Source organism: Cryptomeria japonica, chromosome 8, assembly GCF_030272615.1.
Source record: "Cryptomeria japonica chromosome 8, Sugi_1.0, whole genome shotgun sequence".
In the NCBI taxonomy this organism is placed as follows: Eukaryota; Viridiplantae; Streptophyta; class Pinopsida; order Cupressales; family Cupressaceae; genus Cryptomeria; species Cryptomeria japonica.
In genome coordinates, this window is record NC_081412.1 from 513,331,969 (window position 1) to 513,354,084 (window position 22,116).

At 35.3% G+C, this 22,116-nt stretch overlaps 1 protein-coding gene across 2 annotated transcripts in view; it reads right to left on the reverse strand.

The window, feature by feature from the left end:
- Nucleotides 1-221: 221 nt before the first annotated feature.
- Nucleotides 222-22,116, reverse strand: part of LOC131047798 (pectin acetylesterase 12) — a 160,916-nt gene continuing 139,021 nt past the window's right edge. For both annotated transcript variants that reach the window (XM_057981582.2, XM_057981581.2), the window contains exon 12: nt 222-485. In XM_057981582.2, the coding sequence (XP_057837565.1) occupies nt 428-485 (58 nt within the window). In that variant the 3' untranslated portion in view covers nt 222-427. The remainder of the gene's footprint in view (nt 486-22,116) is intronic.

The following is a 22,116-nucleotide window of genomic DNA, read 5'->3' on the forward strand; positions in this document are numbered from 1 at the left end:
CTCTTTAAAACTTGAAGGGCGATAATAGACCATATAGTTTTAGACATTATTTTTGCTATGTTAAAAATATTATTATTTCATTTTTCATATAACAAATACCAACTCGTATTCTTCACCATCATGTGATGTATTTTAATATATAACAAATGCATGCAAAGCATGCCAAACTTCTGCAGTGGCAATATACTATACTATTAAGAGCAACGAATGAAATTACATGATTAAAAGAAACTTCTATCTTTAAATAAATAGATTATTATTAAAAAATAATTGATTGTTATGAGATTTTGTCAATACAGACAATTATTTAGCTGCCTTGTCTTAGACAAGGAGTAATAGAGATTATTGGTGACTGTTCAATGAATGTTTAGTAATGAAGTGTTGTTAATTAAATTGACACACGTTTTATCACATGGATAGGGACAATCTATTTCCTTTGCAGCCCTCCGTTCAAAATACCAATCTCCCACAGTCTCTGCAATGGTCTTTAAACCATACACACAAGTGAAGATAAGTAACAACAATAACTATGAATATATGCAAATGTTCAGAGTGAAATTCTAACAAATAGGAAGAAAGAAAAACAAGATCCATTTCTGTGCTAATTTATTTTTATAGTTGGCAGTGTTTAATTTAATAAAAAGATAAAATTATTTTTCAATACCACAAAATTTGGTGAGTATTTATTATCAATGTAAATAAAACACAAAAAAAATACAAAGCTTCAAGTTCTCTATCTCTTTAGGTATCATATCTTGTTGCATGTCTTATCTTCTCCATTAAACTTCTTTCGGAAAATTAGATATGAGATAGAAAAGAAAATTGCATTTTCGTTAAACTGATATCATCTTATATAATTATAAGGATATTACATTGTAAAAATAATATTAGATCGAGATTTGATTCTAAGATATATTTTTTAAATATTTTTTTAATTCATCAAATTAATTTATTGTTAAAAATTTGTAGTTTTAAAAAAATGGTTATAAATTCGAATTTTACAGATATTAAAATATAATTAGATTTCTCTTACATGTTAGGAGTATGAGATAGTCAAACATAATATAAATTGCCTCTATGCTAAGCAACCCAACATCATAGACTAAATATACCTTACCTTTCTTTATCTTTATTAGATTGGAAGCTAGTCTAACACTTGTAAATTTTGAGAAAGATGAAGGATGCACCACCTAAGGCTTGAATATTGTTGAAAAATCCACCATGTCCCAATGATGGCTTGAATATTGTTGAAAAATCCACCATGTCCCAATGATAAAAATCTTTGACAATAAGCTAAAAACAAACCCTATCATTAATATTAAAAAGATAAGTTGCATTGATGCTATATGCACCCTTTGAGCTCCAAAAGAAAAAGAAACTTTAGGGCTTCACCTAAGAGCACTTGCTCACAGTAAGTAGGAGAAGAATTTAGAGTTCTAGAAAAAGAAGAAACTCCTAAGAATGTTTGGCATAAGAAATTATTTTACAAAAAGATTCCTAACCATTGGCTTTCTGATAAGCGGATTTAGTAAGGGGTCTCATTCTCCAAGATATATACAAGGATGGTTAAATGGTTTACTAAGAAGACAAAAATTTGCTTAAGGACTAAAAAATTGTGTGGATAATTAGGAGAATGAATAAAGAGGAAATAAGCTTTTTGAAGAATGTGATTAGTGGAGCTCTCGAGCTTGGTGAGGAAGATGAATAGTGTTGATGCTCTTGGAGCTGCACCATTTCTTGCATTTGAATCAAACTAGATTGTTTTGCACCCTTTTGATTATTAAGGCATCCATCTTGTGGTAGTGGTTGGAGTAGCATTAGGTCTATTTTTGAATTTTTTTGTGTTGCATGTTTGGTGGAGTATCACTTGACCCAAAGGTTGATGCATGTCTAAGAATGAATAGGATGTGAGTGTCCAAATGGAAATTTATTGATATTAAAGGCGAAGCAATTTCGATGAAGGTTATTTATAGAATCATAAAAAATAATAATGGTCTTAATGAAGTAAATTTTTTAAATTATAACATATTTGTTGTTAAATATTATGATGGAAACAAAGTCAATAGTCTTCTTGAGGAAGAGGCAAGCAAGGGTGGAGGGGGTGAATATGGTAAGATTAGAAAGGAAGAATAAAGATTGAAAATTATTGTACTCTTTTTTGTAAGTCTTGACTAGGATGCATGACCTTTCAAAATATTTGTTGATGATGTAAGAACAATGTTTCAGACAAAACAATGGGGTTTTATGCATCTTTTTGCAAAATGTTGCAACAATGATTATGTGTTTTCACTTAACCTTGCATTATTGGGTCCTTTATATTTGACTTGGGTATACATGTGAGTCCAATACCGATCCTGGTACAATGCAGGTTCATCCTCAGGTTAACCCAAGGTGTTGCTCAACTTGTACCCTAGGCATACCCTATAGGACCCTCACATACCTATAGTTGGTGGGGCAAAAAAAAAACAATTTTAAACATATAAAAGGCATTTTTTTTATTTAAAAAAGTTCCCAATGAGTCCATTCACCCTACTGTGAGGGTTTTTATATATTTGTAACTCATTTGACAAATGCAAAAGACCCAGAAATGCATTTTTTTCCTCCAAACTGTCATTGTTGGGTTTTGAAGGTAGCTTAATTTTTTTACGAAGGTGAGGGCCATGGGGTAATAAGTTCTACATCAATAGGTTAGAAATAGCTGCACAAAAAAGGTTTAGCCATCAAAGATTAGTAAATATTTCTTTTTTTTTCAAATTTTCAATTTTTTTTTATGGTTTTCCAAGTCTTTCAAAAAAATTCAAATTTTCTTAATTTTTGGTAATTTTTGAATATTTTTTTGAACTTTTTAAATTTTTGTAGTAGTAGTGTTGTAATTTGTTTTTTCTTTATTTCTTTTAGGTTCATACAAAATGGATGGAAGTTCTAGATCAATTGCTTGAAATGTAGAGTTCTTTTAAATCGATGCATCTAGGTTGGGATCTTCACCCCAAAGGTTTCTAGGATGGGTTCTTCACCCAAAAAACTATCTAGGTATCTATAAGATTTTGCAAAAAGTGACCAGATTTCATAGAAAATAAATCACAAGGGTCGTGTTAATAAGTTGTCAGTTGGCTAAATTTAGCCTATTTTTTTTTTGTCATAACCTTTGCATACAATGATGAAATTGGGAAAATGAGATATCATTAGGAAGCTAGTTCTAAGAAATTTCTAGTTGTTGTGGTCTTATAATTAGATTCAGCTCTAGATTTCAACTACACTCAGTCAAAGTTAGATCTTTTGTTTCTACTTCCGAGCTCATAACATTTCAATGGTATCTCTAATTTTGTGATTCTTGCGGCTTTGGAAAAGTGTTCAAGAGTTTTTCAAATCTATATATGCAATTTTTCTAGTATTTTTTTCCAAGTACATTTTATTCATATTTTAGTGTTTTCACTATTTGATTGATTACTTGGATGCTCTGGCACCTGAAATGGATCTGTTTATTGGAGAGCATTTATTTGATCTTCTTTACATGTACTGAGGTTTTTGGGATTTGATTTTGTCATTTTGAGGAGTTATCATGGGTTTTTTTCTATTCATCCTATTGTTGTCATCTTGACACAAGGTCATTATGAGTCTTGGCGATATGGCGTCCTAACACATCTCGGGTGGCTAGATATTTTTCCTTATTTCTATGGACTCAAACATGAACCAACCACATCAGGAGGTAGCATAGCTTGGGGTATTATCATAGACCATATTGTAGGATTGATTTGTTCTAGTGTTGATCATGACACTATGTGTGCTATATTAGACCTTGAGTGTTGTCGCACATTTTGGAGTAGACTTTGGGAGATACATGGAAACCTTCATATCTCTCCATTCTCATAGGATTTTGCAACAAATTGTCTTATTCCCCATGCACATGCAAACTGTATGCCCTTTGATAATGATATTTCAGAGGAATGCTTGATTATATCATAGGTCTTGCAAGTTCCAATTGATAAGAGGTTTGTCTTCAAGTTCCTACACCTCACATTGAGATCCCATCTCAATCATCTTCATCTTCTATTGTTCCTAATGACCTTGGCATTGACTCATACATAGCCCCCATTGATTCAGTGCATCATGACATTGTTCTTCCAGACATAGCTACTTGGGATTTGTATCTTGTAGACATATCATCCTTGTTTGTGGAATCGCATATTGCAAATATGGAGGATTATTTTGTGGACATTCATCTCCTCTTTGTTGATAACCTCATCAGTGTTTTCAACCCATCTTCATCACCCATGGAGCTTGTTCTTCATCAATTTTCACAGTCTTGATTTGTCACCTCTTACATTGATTGGGCATGTATTTGATTGGTTTATGACATCATCATCCTTCATGGACATAGTGCCATTTGTGTAGTTTCTTGATGCACATAGTATTTGGATTTAGATTCCTACTTATTCCAATTTATGGGAGTGGCTTCTCATATTTGAAGTAGATTTGCTTCTTTCTAAGGGGAGAAATGTTGTTTACAAGTAGTAGATTGTGTTCTGTCTTCAGGGATTCATCATTGGCATTGGAGCCACTTCTTTATTGAGGGGATTCATATCCTCATTTTCTCTCTCTTGTGGGGGACATTCATTGTAGTATTGTGATAGAAGTCATCCTTGGAGGGTCACATTGAGTCCTCCTTTGCTTCTTTCACTAGTGCATTTATTGTATTTTCTCTCTTTTGGAGAGGAGTTTTCTCGCACTAGTTTTTTTCTCCTTTTCAACATTTTTGAGATTTGCATTGGTTTGTACATGGGTATGTAATCAAGCCTTGTCACTAGAACCCATTCATCTTTAGCTCTTTAGGCTAATAATAGCTTAAGTTGTCTCATTCATTATGATTGTGACACTTGGCACTAGCTAATTTAATCTTTCTTTAGGGTTTGCATCTAGGGTTTTATCATTATTCTCTTATAAGCATTCATTGTAATCTATCCAATTCTTTACAGGTTAATCTATATATCAAATTCCTCTATGGACCAATTCTCTCTCAAGTTTGCATAGCATTAATCATGGCTTCTTCTCTTCAGGTGTGATAGGTTTTTTGCTTGTAGGTTATTCATGAGCTTGTGGAGTTGAACAAATAAATCCATTATGGTATAAAAGGTCTAGATTTGCTAAGTTACTGTCCATTTTTTGAAAGATCCAGCTTTGAGGAGAAAAATCAGCTCATCTTGAAGAAAAAAACATTTTTGGATTATATTCATTGCCCTGAAAAACTATCCGGGTTGCTCTTAATTTGCCAAGATTCGTCTTATTTTGCAAGAAAATAAAAAAAGTACAATAAAACACAAAATCAAGATTCAACCATAACTATTTTTTGCGATTTTTTTTTAATTAAAGTTTCTGGGTTGGGTTCTTCACCCCAAAAAACTATTTTAGTATCTGTCGGATTTTGCAAAAAGTGAGTATATTTCACATAAATCAAATCACAAGGGTTGAGTTAGCAGGTTGTCAGCTATCTAAATTTAGCCTACTCTTCTTTTTTCCATAACTTTTGCATACGGTGATGAAATTGGGCAAATGAGATATCGTTGGATAGTTGGTTCTAAGAACTTTCTAGTGGTTGTGGTATTATAATTAGATCCAGCTCCAAATTTCTGATACACTTAGTCAAATACAAATTTTTTGTTTCTACTTTTGAGCTCAACTTTTCACTAGTACCTTTGATTTTCATGATTTTGGATGTTTTGGCACCTAAAATGGATTTGTTTGTTGGAGAGCATTTTATTTGATCTTCTTTAAATGTACTGAGGTTTTGGGATGTGATACTGTCATTTTGAGGAGTAATCATGGGTTTTTTTGTTCATCCTACTGATGTCATCTTGACAAAAGGTAATTATGAGTCTTGGTGACATGGCATCTTGACACATCTTAGGTGGCTAGATATTTTGCCTTATTTGTATGGACTCATGTGTGAACTAGCCACATCGAGAGGTAGCATAGCTTGGAGTAATCATAACCATATTGTAGGACTGATTTATACTAGTGTTGATCATGACACTATGTGTGCTATATCGAACCTTGAGTATCACCACCTACTTTGAAATAGACTTTGGGAAATGCATGGAGACCCTCATATCTCTCCATTCCCAGAGGATCTTGCAGTAAATTGTCTTATTACCCTTGCACATGCAAATTATATGCCCTTTGATAATGATACTTCAGAGGAGCTTGAGTATATTATAGGTCTTGTATGTTCTGATGGATTGGAGGCATGTCTTCAGTTCCTACACCTCAAATTGAGATCTCATATCAATCATCTTCATCTTCTACTGTTCTTGATGACCTTGGCATTGGCTCATACACAACCCCCATTGTTTCAGTATCAAGACATTGTTCTTCCAAACACAGCTACTTGGGATTTGTATCTTGTAGACATATCATCCTTGTTTGCAGAGTCTCATGTTGTAGATTTGGAGAGTTATTATGAGGACATTCATATCCTCTTTGTTGATAACCTCATCAATGTTGCCAACCCTTCTTCATCACTCATGGAGCTTGTTCTTCATCATTTTTCACAATCTTGATTTGTCACCTCTTACATTGATTGGGCATGTACCTGATTGGTTTGTGACATCATTATCCTTCATGGAGTAGGCACCATTTGAGCAATTTCTAGAGGCATATAGTATTTGGATATGGATTCGTACTTATTCCAATTTATGGGAGTGGCTTCTCATATCTCTAGTAGAGTTGTTTCTTCTAAGGGAAAAAATGTTGTTTGCAAGTAGTGTATTGTGTTATGTCTTCAATAATTCATCATTAGCCGTGGAGCTACTTCATTATTGGGGGGATTCATATCCTCATTTTGTCTCTTGTCGGGGGGTCATTCATTGTACAATTGTGATAGTTATTAGTAGTCCTTTGAAGGTCACCTTGAGCCCTTTCCTTCTTTTACTAATGCATTTATTGTATTTTCTCTCTTTTCGAGAGGAGTTTTCTCTCATTGGGTTTTTTTCTCCTTTTCTTTGTTTGTGAGAGTTGCATTGGTTTTTAGATGAGTACCTAATCAAGCCTTGTTGTCAAAACCAATTCATGTATTCATCTTTATCTCTTTAGCTTATCCCTAAGTTAATCTTAAGGAGGGTTGTTGGAGTAATTAGGACATTATCTAATTATTTAATTAATTTGGTCCTTTAATTACATTATTCACTTAAGCTAAATTTACGTGCTTTTTCCTTTTATTAAATTAGGCTAATAATAGCTTAAGTTGTCTCATTCATTATGATTGCGACACTTAGCACTAGCTAATTTAATCTTTCTTTAGGGTTTGCATCTAGGGTTTTATCATTATGTTTCTGTAAGCATTAATTATAATCTATCCAATTTCATTACAAGTTAATCTACATATGAAATTCTTCTTTGGACCATACTCTCTCAAGGTTACATATTATTAATCATGACCTTTTCTCTTAGATGGGATAGGTATTTTGCTTGCAGGTGATTCATGGGCTTTTGTGGTTGAACGAATAACTCCAATAGTAAAGACGCGAGAGGCCCTGAGTTCTATGGTCATCACCACCTTGTGGAATTTATGGAGGTAGTCAATCACAAAAAGAGCCACAAAAGTAAAAGCATTGATCCTAGATGATGAGTGGTGCATTCATGTAGAATATGTTTTGAATTTCACTGATCCCAACATCAACATGATTATGTATGCTAATATTAATAGCCCATATTTAATTAAAATTTATGATGTCTTGGACTCTGTGGTGGAGAAAGAAAAAATAATAATAGAAGCTAGGTAACATGTAGTATGCACCCATGTCTTTTTTTGTTTTGTTTATATTTTGCAATTGTTTATAGAAGAGAGAAATGTACATGATACTTGTTTGATAATGGAAATACTTGCAACAATTAAATAACTCAAGAAAATGATAATATTTAGGAAAAACACAAAGTTGAAATAACTTAGATTTAATTTTACAACGGTAGATACAATATATGATAAAAATATGAGCAACCTAGTTTATGAAATTACATTACAAAGCCATTACAAACATACCCAGAAAATTTGATTGACTCTTAAACTCAAATGAAATGGCAACCAACTTCAACAATGCCACAAAATGGGATGCCGCAATCTCCAAACTAATATGAATGTGATAAAAATCTCATTAATCGTACTTCCCACACTAGACGCCACCCAAGCAATAATAATCTTTACCAAAACCTTAGCACCGAGCACAACTAGAAGCCTCACAACCCCAAACAAGTACGACCAGCCAAGGAGCTTATGCAACTAGCTATGGAAGATGATAGAAGCAATAAATCTCCTCAAAGCTCCTCCAAATCAACCCTCAAAATTGAGCTCTAAAAACTGAAATGTGAAATGTGAAATGTCAATGAAGTCCAACCGTGATCTCTATCTGAAACCACTAATGAATCCTCCAAATTGGATCTCTGACCAATGTGAAAGATGTTGCTTGTGAGGGATTTTGTACTCACAAAACCAGGGTAGAACAAGTTCAACCAACAAAGTAGAATATCAAATATCAAATCCAACATAAGAAATGAGCTTCACAAGATTTCTTTTATAGACTCACAAAAAGTTACGTCTCTTTGCCCTTTTGCTTTTAATTTTATTTGTCTCCAAAGTGGCATTCCATCTCAAAAGGCCACATTAATTAAATTTTATCACTTTAATTTAATATTGGGCACCCATATGGTCCTTGATTAAACATATTAAAATAATGATAAAATTATATCTTTAATTTTACTTTGTAAATTAATAACTTACTATTATTTAATTTAAAACCACTTATTGAGATATCACCAATAACTATATCCACCAACTATTCTAAAAATATAAATTGTGACAACTAGATGAGGTGGTGACCAAAATTGACTTATTAAAAATAATGTGTGGGAAAACCATCCAAATCGATTCCAAAAAAGGGTGTTACAAATATCTCAACCACTCCAGCTCAAAGAAAGACCTGTCTCTAGTGGAACAAATTGTTACCATGAGTTCCCTAACCCATATTATTAGCCTATTGGTAGACATTTAATAGGCTAATAGTCCATCAACTGAAGTTCTTAGGAAGGGTACAATATAGTCTACCCTTCCCAATATTGCTTGTCCTCAAGCAATTTCAACTCTGGATGTTGCAATATCTACTTATTCTCCCATGTTGCATCCTCAACCACCAAGTTCTTCGATTTGACCAAGTATTCTTTAATGACCCTCCTACAAAGAGTGCGTTCGTGTGATCCAAAATAGCCTCTGGAATCAGAATTAACTTCCCCTCCTCACCTAATGGTGGCAACTCTGATGAGAGAACCACATTATGATTGAGTGCTCTCGAGTCTAGATACATGAAACACATTGTGCACTTTGCTACTAACCGGTAACTCAAACTTGTAGGCAACCTCTCCAACCTTCTTGGGGACTCTAAAGGGACTGCAAAACCTGGGCTTAAGATTCTCTGCTCCACTCTTTTTTAGAGTAGACTATCTATATGGCGAGAGCCTTAAATATACCATGTCACCCACCTCAAAATTGCACTCTATCTAATGCTTATTAGCATCAAGCTTTTCCTGATTTTGTGCCTGATGCAAATTTTCCTTCAATGACTTCATGATATCTTGGCTTTCCTACAACACATCCCTTGCCTTAGGCACTCTATTATCCCCAAAGAAAAAATCAATGAAGTTGGGTGCCTCATACCCATACAATACCATGAATGGTGACATCTTAATAGACATGTGATAGGTAGAATTGTAGCAAAAGTAGTAATGTCCCCAAATTAGAGATACCCAATTTCTGCCCTAATTGAAGTGGGATAGGGGTTAGATATACTTGTTACTTTGACTAAAACTCTGCAAGTAAGTTAGAAAATATACAATAATCATATTTCATTAAATAGGTCTATTCATTAGAAAATGCCAATCATAAATATGTAAGACATAGTCCTAATTACAAAGATTAAATTATGCTTCAGAGTTCAATCATAGAGGGCATAGAAGAGGGTGACTAGATAGGGTGCCTTAGAGGAACTCTACCCTAGGCCCAAGGGCGGATCTTATTCCCCCTTGGTCTCATGTAGCCCATATCATATGAGGTGGAATACCTAGTGAGGTATCCTATCACCATTTTCCTTAATCTTGTCATCCATATCCTATGTCTCTTGATTTACACATTCATTCACCATGATGGAGAGCATGAGGGTCATCACAATAGGGTGCCTAGGAGGTCTATCCTTCATAGGCCCAAAGGAAGCACCCTCTCTACCGCTTTGGCCTCATGGGACTCCCTAGTCTTGTACCATGAGGTGGTGTACCTAGAGGATAACCCCAAGACTGTCCCCCTACTTGCAATTCTCTCTCTCTATCATGGCTAGAAAAACATTCAAAATATGTGTAGGTATGCAAAACCAACTATAGAATATCACCAATTAGATATAACATACATATATCAACAATTATATCATCATAGATTGTTTATCGGGAATATGCAAAATATCAACAATATTAATTATAGATAAGTAGGATATCCACATCATATTATTAATCATGAATATGCAAAAGTAGACGTATATTTTATTATTGCAGCACATATGATGTTTGCACAAAAATTCCATACCAACTGCAGTGACCAGATGAACTTATATCCGATCTTAATCCTTCCATGGCTCTCTCTTGGTTGTTTGTCACATTCCTTTTGTACCTCTACATTGGATTTGGAGGGTAGCAACTCTTCCCAAGGATGTGATCGTTTGGGAGGGAGTGTCTTGTCAATTATACCTCTTCAACCTTTAACCATTTAATGTGCCCCCCAATCACATCTCTCCAAATCTAAATCATTCTCCTTAATCCTCTTGTTAAGTCTAACCAATCCTAATTGAATGCTATTAGGAGGTGATTTATTTATAGCATACACGATTCATGATTTTCACGATTTGTTGTATCAAAAATTGTGAAGTATTACAGTAGTAAGACAATTTCTCCGCTAACCATGGAGTAGAAGTTGTCAATCTAGGGTATCAATTCGGGGCTATGACAATATTTTCCAAGGTGTAGCAATTTTACCCATGATCTCAGTTGTCTTGAAAAATAGTTTCTAAGATACCCTTCCACCCATTTGTTCACTATCTTTGTCTATCCATCTATTTGCAAGTAGTAGCTTGTGGTAGGAATGAGCTCCCACTCAATCTAAAAAGCTCTTACCAAAAGAGACTTAGGAACTTGTTGTTTCTATCACATACTATGCTCTTGGGCATCTTATGCAATCTAAAAATCTCCCTAAAGAATAAATTAACTGCCTATATTGTAGTACATGCTGCAAAAATTGCAAAGAAATGTACAAATTTGGTCAGCCTATCAACCACAACATATATACAATCCTTGCCCTATACCTTAGGCAACTCGATAATTAAGTCCATGGAGATACATTCCCATTTCTAATTAGCAATGGGTAAGAACTGAAGTATACCAACTGGATAGGTGTGCTCAATTTTATTCGTCTTGAGAAATCTGGTATGGCTAACACTATATACATCTCTTGTTTGAAGTGCTCAAAACACATTTGTGCTAAATCGAACCACTCACAAGCTCGCTTCTTTGTTAAGTTTGTGAGTGGAGTTGCAGTCTGAGAAACCCTTAACAAATCACTTGTAAAAGCCACACAAACCAAATAATCCCTTAAGTCAAGAATATTCATAGGTGTAGGCCAATCCATACTAGCCTTGATCTTCTCAGGATCAATTCTCACACCCTCTGCAATAATAAAGTGGCCAAGATAGAGAAGATTCATCATACCAAAATCACATTTGGACTCCTTAGCATATAAGGACTCACTCTTCAATATGCTTAGAACCTCCTCAACATGCCTCATATGCTCCTCCCATGTCTTATTGAATATTAGGATATCGTCAAAGAATATTAACACAAATTTCCTTATTGTTTTTAGAATACCAGATTCATACAACTCTGGAAAGTGGCTGGAGCATTAGTCAAACCAAAGAGAATCACCGAAAATTCAAAGTGTCGAAAGTGGGTATTGGAATGTTATTTTCTCTATGTCCTATTTCCTCATCCATATTTGATGGTACCTTGACCTCAAATCAATCTTTGAAAAGTAGCAAGCACCGTGCAACTCATCAATCCTAGGAATCAAATACTTGTTTTTTATTGTCTTCTTATTAAGTGCCTTGTAATCAATGCACATCCGCATTGTCCCATCCTTCTTCACTAATACCACTATTGATGTAAATGGACTCTTGTTGGGTCTAATGTGCCCCATCTCTAGTAATTCCTTAATATCTCTCTATCTCATCCTTATGCCTCTTAGGTGTAGCAATTACTGGTTTCACACCCTCCTCCAATTCTATGACATGCTCTATTCCCCTCTGTGGTGGCACTCTAAGGGGGGTACTCTCAAATACCTTGCTATGCTTGGATAGCAACCTTTGAATATTAGGATGATAATTGCTCTTCTACTGATCTGTAACTGTAGGAACTATAGGCATGATAAGACACTCTACTGCCCACTCCACCTAATCATGTCTAATCAATTGTTCCATCCTCTTGAGTGATACAACTCTAGGCACTCCATCTAATATCCCTCTGAGAACTATCTTTTTCCCATTACATTCAAACACCATCTCCAATTTCTACAAGTTGAAAGAGAATTCCACAAGTGACAACATCCAATGCATATTTAAAAATCACACCATTGTCCCCATTATTAACCACATAGAACTTAAAGATCACACCATTTTCCCCAATGTTAACCACATAGAAGTCATCCTTCGATTCATAATCCCCCAACTAGATGATTAGATTAGAGATGTTGCGAGTACAAGGAAACATGTACCCATTGAATACCATCACTATAAACCCATCATGTTCTTCTATTTGCAAGCCTCTCCTAGCCACAAAGCCTTCAACAATGAAATCATGTGTGGCAGGTGTATCAATCAATGTGATTACTTGTTGCCCCTATATTGCAACTCTCACCTTGAATGTGACTACTTTTTGGGGAATAGTAAGTTGTGTTATGGTCCCACTACCCTTTGGATCCTCTTCAGATGAATTTTCCTCCTCATTACTCTTCGAATCAAAATGTTGTTCTAATATTTTTAATGCAAACTATTTAGCTGAAAAATAATCATACGCCTTAGCTTTTGCTTTCACTTTGCACTTATGAGATGGGTCCCAAGAATATCTATAATGGAAGCACAATTTCTTCCTCCATAGATCATTAAGCTGCTCACTATTAGATCTATTGGACTCATTTTGTGGCTGATGTGATTCCCTATGAAATTGTTTCTTGTCCTTGTCCTTATGAGGGAATCCTTTTGATTGAAATTATCTTCTAGAAGTAGAAGCTTCCATATCTCTAGCCTTGATGGATTCCTACAAAGTAGGTTGATGGAAAGCCTTAATACAACCTCTTAAAGGATCTAACAAGCCATCCATAAAAAGCACTATGAGTTTCCTCTCTAAAATATATGTGACTAGCACTGCAAGTCTTTGAAAAATCAGCTACATAAGCATCCACAAAATGCCACTACTTCTTGATTTTACTTCCTCCTTGGTTTGAAGTAGGCTAGTTGGAGCAATCCCTATACCTAATGTTTTCTTTCGTGAATGATTGAGATGGGATAGAAAGAGCCTCCCACATAGTTACATTTAGGTTATCCCTTTTCATTTGATCAACTACATTGAAAGCAACACCATTGACCTTTGAGGAAACCTTTTGAACAATAATATTCAAGTTGTTGATGGGTTGCCACGAGGTTCACCTTGTGTCTTTTCTCCTTTACCAATATCTTGATTTGGTTGTGTAACATTTGTTTAATTGATGGGACAAGAGCTGCTGTGTTTTGGGTTGACTGTGAAGTTGGTGCTTGACCATGGAAGATGTTCCACCCTCCATTACTCTCTTCTTTGATCTTGTACTTTGGGTTGTTGTATCATTACTTGGCTGATTCAAGCCATAGAAATATTCCTCATGCCAATTGATCAGAGTGGAGTCTCTTGACATGTGATCTTTCCTACCAATAGTTGCTTAATTTGTATCAAATTATTGTCTTGAATTTGATGGTTCGTTTGAACCACTAGAGCTTGAACAAACTCTCCATTTGGGCAAGCATTTTGATTGTGAGGCTGATTGCATGGATAACACCAATCATGTTCTTGAGCTAGATTGTTCTTTTTTGAAACAAGAGCCTTTGAAGTGTTGGCAGTAGCTGGATTTACATTGCTCAAGGCTTGGCATAACTCCATTGATTTTTCTCTTGGCATGGTTGCCTATTTTGTTGATAATTTTGATTTTGAAGCTTATAGGATCTACTATTTTGAGCTTGTTGCCTCTTTATTGCGACTAGCTCATTACCAAAATTTTGCACCAAGATTGTAATCTCGTGCAAATTATTTGAAGGTATAGCATAGGTGGATGAATAACTAGTAGAAGTAATGGGAATAGGTGCCAAAGTGTGTTCTTGGGGAGGAATGTATGGGAATAGAAGCCTTGGAGATATCCTTCCAGCTTGTATTAAACAATTTTCAAATTTTTGCCTTGATGGCACTGTCATAGGCATTTGACAAGGTCACTCCACAAATTGATTGTATCATAACAACCATGTCACTGTTAAGGGCTCTCAAATAGTATAGGAAGGCATGATTAGAAGATGATTTCACCAAGGGAGGTATCTATCCCAAGTCTTCTGAAGTTGAAATCTCCCATGAATTCATGGGGAGCCCTCTTGATTGTTATCAATTGTTCAACTAGTGATAGGTGATCACTCTTGTCTTCAAACTATTCACATAAATTCTCACCTAACTCATCCTTGTTATGAATGGAATTAGGTTGCAGACCTATGTACCATTGTAATGATTTTCCTTTCAGGGATGTAGCTAGGAGCCTAAAAGCAACATCATCTTCAATAATATTATGAACAGAGCAAACATTGGTACTATTTTGCATATGCACTATTGGTATGGTGGTTGTTTCACTAGTGAAGTAGGGTATACTTTTCAAGGTAGCCACTAGTATATCATTTCTTTGGGCTAATACAAGGGGAATACCACCATTAAAGGTGACAATAACTTGATTTCTAGGAGCAGCCATGTTAAATAATGTTTTGTTTATATGAATGGTAGGAGTTCTAGGATATGATAATCTATTAAATGGAGGTGTAGAGTGAGATCTAGAAGATATAGAATCTCTAATTCTCCTTACTAGTGATAATGAATATCTATTTCTTCTTTTAAAAATGGAGGATGACAATTCAATGTATTGGAAAATACCTCTGAAAGATACTCTTGTTGTAATCTTGAGCATGAATCCAACAATCTGGTTTGGAACAAGATTTGAGTTGTGTGCAAAGTCACCAGGTATCTTTGACTATCTCCTCAAGACTAAAAATGCCAAGAGTAGCACCACTTTCTCAACATGATGAAATTGAATCCTCTTTTTTGGATAGTCCCAATGGGCATACCAAAAACTGTTGTTGCATGAAATTGAACCCCTTTGGAACTAGGTCCAACATTCCAATGACACAATGGAAACAACCCCAAATTGTGGGACCTTTTCTAAGTGAGGTTGAATCTCTAGCAAAGGTCATCTTCCTCTATAATAGAGATGTAGAGGTTTGGTCCAACCCTACTCTAATCCTATTCTATGAACTTGCAATGAAAAAGGGAGAGAAAGAATGCAAAAAATGAAAGGCGAGGTGATGCACCAAGATTAGATAGTATCTTCCTGCCTAATGTTGAGAAGAGGATCAACAAAACATCAAAATAAATATATAGTTCTTTGTTATATTAGCTTCTAGAGGTGACATGAAGGATAGGGTTTTACAAACACCAAGAGGGAAGAGATATTCCATAGATAGCCTTTACAAACAAGGTTGACACAACATGAAAACATAGAAAATAATGAAACAATCCATCAAATATGAAGTTAACAAACTTTACACAACATATCAAAAAGGAGAGGAGCCAAGAATGGTAATTTTAATTCATCTAAAGGAATAAGTTGAATTACAATCACAAAGATGCAAGGATGCATAGGCCTCTACAAATAACCGAGAGAAGAACAAGCAAGAACCCCACACAATGAGGCTTAACCACCTATTTATCATTTACAAGACACTAGAAAGAGATAGGACATGCTAGTCTGAACCCTACCTGCCTACATAAGAATAAGTAAACATGATCTTTGCACACCAATCTACTAGTGTATAGAATGTCCTCTAATAATAGAAAGATGCCTTGGACATGGTCGAGTGTACCCTACAACATTTAGTGAGCATGGCGGTGTGCAAATTTGTTCATTGCACCTGGCATGGAGTAACAATTATGGTGTTGTACTCCAACCTTGAGCTCAGTGAATGGTGGTTGGAAGAGTTGTTGGGCACTAATGGCGATCACTATGTCTTGAAATCATGCTATTGGGCTTATCCTTGTGAACAAAGAGCTCGTGAGTAGTCATTTTTCAAGTTTGAATGCTGGTCATTGATCTAAATTTGGTGCGGAAAGATCAACGGTGGTCCTATGTTATCTAACCAAATTTGAATATCATGGCCTGGAGGATGCAACACGTCAAGAGACATCGACCAATCAAGACCTGCCACATGGAAGTCCAACTTACACATCATCAGTCCAAGTTTGTACAATGAGCAATTGCATTTGAGTAGGAGGGACATGCGTCACCATATCATGCCATCGTGGTCGCAACTGGGCCTTGCCTCTTGTACCCTATGATGTGCCCAAAATGAGCGATATCTTGCCATGCGATTTTATTTGCACAAGTCAACACTTGAAGGAAGCAAATATAATAGGTGGTCCCAAGATACATGTCTTCATTTTGTAGCATCACAATTGCAATTAGGCCTCCCTTTTTGCATCTTGCGATATACCATATGATGTGCACTGCAATCTAAACTTGACACTTGGATGCCAACTTTGCACAAGGCGAGATCATTTCTTAAGGTCCATTGACATGCCTTAAAAGATTATTAAAGCAAATGGACTAATGCCAATAAGCAGTTGTGATAGGAAAATGGGTCTGACACTCAACGGTATGAAAGGCTCAAGTTAAACTTAAGTGATTGGTAACGAGCAATGGAAAGTTAACGACAAATTAGAATAAAGGGGGCAATAGAGCCATGTGGGTTTAGGGTTTTGGCTAGGGTAGAGAGATAAACCCTCTTGATAGTAGAATAAACCCTATCCTTGCAAGATTTCACAGTGACATGAAATGTCAACAACCCCTTCCATGAAGTTCAACATAGATAGCTTTTCCACAGATGAACCTAGATAGGCCATCTAGGGTGATGTTTCTTTAGGAAATGGAAGGAAATGTGCCAATATGGATTTAAAGCAATTAGGGAGTGCCTCTAATGTTGGAGTGGAAGACAATTTCCATCAAGAATTGCAAAAGCAATTTTTCACCTTCCAACTATGGAATAAAACTCTTTATTGGTTACAACATTCCTTTAAGAAGCCCTAGGTTTGTGAAGAAAGATACACAAAAAGAAGTGAGATAACATATATTTGGATAAGGATCACACAAAATTATTAAGTGTCTATATTTTGGGTCTCGAGAGATTTAATATCAGATTGTCTATATATAGAGTTTTGTAACTAAAAGAAACCTGAAAGATCATCAACTATAACATGATTTAGTCAAATGAGATTTCATATTGCGTTGATAATTCCCAAGGGTTTGTTGAACTAGAGGGCATCCATTCATATTCCAAGACCAGCCATTAACACCATCAACAAGGGTATCAACACAAGCATTCCAATTTTCTACTTGGCTAGATCCTCCCTAAGGATGCATCTACTTCATGTTCTGGAAATAATTGAGGGTTGGCATCTCCCTCCTACTGGAGACATTCAACATGAAGAATTCTATTGATAGCTTAAGTTCTACTTAGCACATTTTGATAAAAGTGCCTCAGCAACCCTAGATCTCCCTTTTTGAATGGTAGCTAGTAGAAGCTTTATGGCTGTCCTTTACGACTTGTAAATTGGTCAACAATTGGTTGGGTAATTAAAGGGTTTGGTTTTGTTATGTTGTTTGAAACTCAATGGCTTTGAGAAGCCCACTTAGGGAGTATAAATATCTGCTAAGGTGATATGGATGGATGATTACTTTGTGAGGAGTGACTAGGAGCAGCAGCAGTGTCATTCTTAGGATTGGGTGTGGCTACTTGTTCAGTACTCATGTTTTATTGGAGTACATGTAAGAAGTGGTTGATTTATATCCCTAAAAGGTATGTGTTAGAAGAGTGTGGGAATACGTTTAGTTGCAATGGAAGAAGCAATGCTAAGAATATAGAAGGGATGGGTGAAAATACTGAATGATTCATGGCCCCTAAAAAATGCTCAGTGGCATTTGAGACTTTGGTAGGTGTTTTTGGCTTGATTAAAAGGATGGATTGTAGATAAACTGTAGTAGAAAAGGGAAGATATTTATCTTTTGTGATTGAGAGTTTAGAATAATGTGCATGTTCTCCTCCTTCAGGGACATGGTGGGTTGGATATTCACCCCCCTTAGTTTCATCATCCAAGTGTAATATCCCTTGGCTAATCTGACCCCATTTCGCTTATTTGAACCCCAAGGAATATTGTCAAACACTTGGCATACAATGTTTGAAGCCACTGTAGTGAATTCTTTATTTGTCTTCTTTGGGTTTGTAGGCTACAAATGAAGTTATGGAAAGCTTCTAACAATGCAAAGTTGTTATAGAAATGATATGCTAGCTGTTTTAGACCTTACACACACATGGAATGATTGAAATTAACTAGTACAACTAGTAGACATTAAGACAAACACTTGTCATGCATCCCAAAGTACACCTACAGCCATTAGGCATTTATGCAAACAGTTGGCATGAAAGCTAAGTGGCTGATCAATGTTGAATGTCACCTGGAATATCAATCGACCCCAATTTGTAGGTGATGAAGGCGGCTACAAGGGTTTGCAGAATGTAGAAGAAGCAACCAAAGACTCCTTATTCAATCTTCATCATAAATCTGAACAAACATCTCCAATTTGGTCTCCACAAAGACAACAAAATTGGCAAGGTACTGTAGCGTTTACTGTAGTGTTTACTATTCACGGGTACTGTAGCGCACTGTTCACGACACTATAGCAGCAAATAAACCCTCTGTATGATGTTCTCAGTTTGCCATATACATATGCCCTCAGCTATGCCAATAAATCTGAGAATAAATCCCCAATCAGCACAATGTCAACTTCTGGATGAAGCCAACCCTAGGAGCAACTTCAGATGAATATCTCACACCCTCAGATTGCTGATGCAATGAAGTCTTCATGTTCTCCAATGCCGATACTCTGGACAAGCTGCAGAAACCCCAGCTTCTTCTCCAAAGCCAAGAGACAAGTCTTCTCATCAAAAATAACAATGATCAATCCCCCTTCTCTTCTTTTCAAAAGCCTTATATATATTTCCCATGAAGGTTCAATTTTCTCCAATAAGACATTAAATCAATTAATGATATTAAATGACATTTAATGATATAATATTTTCACTTTGTCATTTAACATTTCACCTTGGTAAAAAAAAGTCACAATTAATTAATTAAATGGTCCCCTTTAATGATACTTGGACCCTTCCTTAAGTTATAATATAAAATTATATTATAACTTAATAATATAAGCTCAAAACATTAATGTTTATTTAAACTAAATAAACGTTAATATCTCCATTAATATTCAACATTTTTGAACGCCGTCTGAACTGGGAGCTGACATGATGAAGCTGCATGTGACCATACCCCCTTTACTAAAAATAGCAGGGGTCCATCTCTAACATCCCAAGACTTACTAAAAATAGGAAGTGGAGCAAATGATGTCAGAATGATGCCAAACGAAGACCAAACTGAAGCACTTTGAACACTGGAGATGATACCAATCCTCAAAAGACCCTCTATCCAACACATTAGCCTACAAGGGTTAGGATAATAGGCTAATCTCACAAAATCCAAGTCTGCTAAAATGGGGACATTACACCAAGCATTATACTGACAACTTCCAAATCATCAAAACCGTTGTTGCAAGTGGCCATGTTTCTAACACTTTTTCTCTACCACTTGTAAGTCTTCAAGGGCTGATGATTGATCTCATGAAACTTACATGTACATCATGGAATACTAGTAATATATACCTTTCTAACAATCTAGAACTCCTTTGAATAGACATATTGGCTTTGATGTTTGAACCTCTGCAAGTGAAAGCAAATTTGAAGGCTCTCAAGAAGTTGTGATGTTTTGCAAAGATGAGATCTATCCTGTAAGGAATGTTAGGCCCTAATTTCAAATAAATCTACTCCACGTTGATAGACAATGTTGTGCATTCAATCCTTCTTTCCAAACTTGAAAAATCAAAACATTATGCCTACTAGTAATTTCCCATCTCCAACACAACAACATGTGAAGGGCAGTGGTGTTTGAATGGCACTCATCTCCATATTTGGATCCTTCCATCTACAAGTAAGATGGGAATGAATCCTTCATCACAAGTGACAAAAAAGAGTGTCATAACTCCTCTCATGAGAAAGTATATAACTGGACGAGTTTCTCATAGCACTAAATGATACCAACCATGCACAAAATGAATTTTAGCATTGTGTATTTGAACCAGCCTCTCTTCAATCTATATACGAAAAACAAAGCCTACTATTCAAGAGTATTTATTGATTTAGTATGATTGCTCAAGATTCTGACTCAATTAACACAACAAACGAACTTGTGTTGGACAAATGACATGAATAGCATATCTCAATGCTGTAAGCCACCTTATATCCTCTAAATGATTGTTCTCTTTGGTAAGAATGGCATGCTGTTAATATCAACTTAAGGTTTTCTTATAGGAATATTGTGGACTTCAATCTCCGTGCATTGAGATCATAAACTTCCTAGCAAACCCAATTAATTTAACAACTTCATATCATACTTCTAGTCTATGGAAAAGTAGGCTTCATAGCTGAAACATTGTCACCATTATAGCTACAATTTCACGATAAAGATTACTTTTTTTCTGAAGAAGATGAGCTGTAAGTAGGAATAGTTTATGAGCTCTCATTCCAAGCAAAAGGGGATGAAAACAAAATTGAATGACTGTGGGATAGAGTAGTGTGAAGGATCCATAGAAGTGATTCATGAGCTGCACACAAATCAACACTAATTATTGCACTCTAGGCTGCAGTATAGATAATAGGTTTTGGCAACATCCAAAACCAAACAACTTATCCAGAATTTGTAAGAAATATTTTTCATTTGTTGTAGGAGGACAAGATTTCCAAGAAATACAAGTCATTGTCTAGGGTGTTGACCAATGGAGATAAACAAGACGGCGAAATAGATATCGATCATGACGAGACATCCATACTACTTGTATACAATGAAAAATGATGATGATAAACAATATATTGCAAAACCATAAAAGATCCAACCACAAGCAAATCCTAGTTCCACAATAAAGCATTCACCATACATCAATGAAGAGACCTAAGAATATGCAAATCAACAAATGAAACAATAATACCATTCACATGCCAAGTAGGGTTTGATCTTCATTGTCTCCTATCTCCATTGATCTTGTTTGATATGATTGCTCTCAGATTTTGTATTTGTGCACAAGAGCTCAACAAAGAACGGATTGTGGTTGTGAAATCACTTGATAGCAAAAAGACTTAATAGACTCATTAAGATTAGATTGAAAACATGAGAGTATCCTCTTATATAGAAGACACCTTAGAAAATGGAGGGATAAGATTAAGAGGTGAAAAGATAAATGGTTGGCTAAGATTAAAGGGTAAGTAGAAAAAATGATAAAGTAATGAAGGAGGTAGGTAGGAAAATTAAGAGATAAATGACATGTGTCATGGAGGAAAAAAATAATGAATTAATTAAATAAATAAATATTTATTTCATTAATAAAGAAAGTGAGACCAATTAAATAACTAAAATATTTATTTAATTTAGGAAAAGGATAATTTAAATAAATAAAAAATATTTATTTAAATAAGGAAAGGTTAGAAGAGGATAAATGAATTAATTATATAAATAAAAATTTATTTAATTAATAGAAAACTTAGGATAAAATAA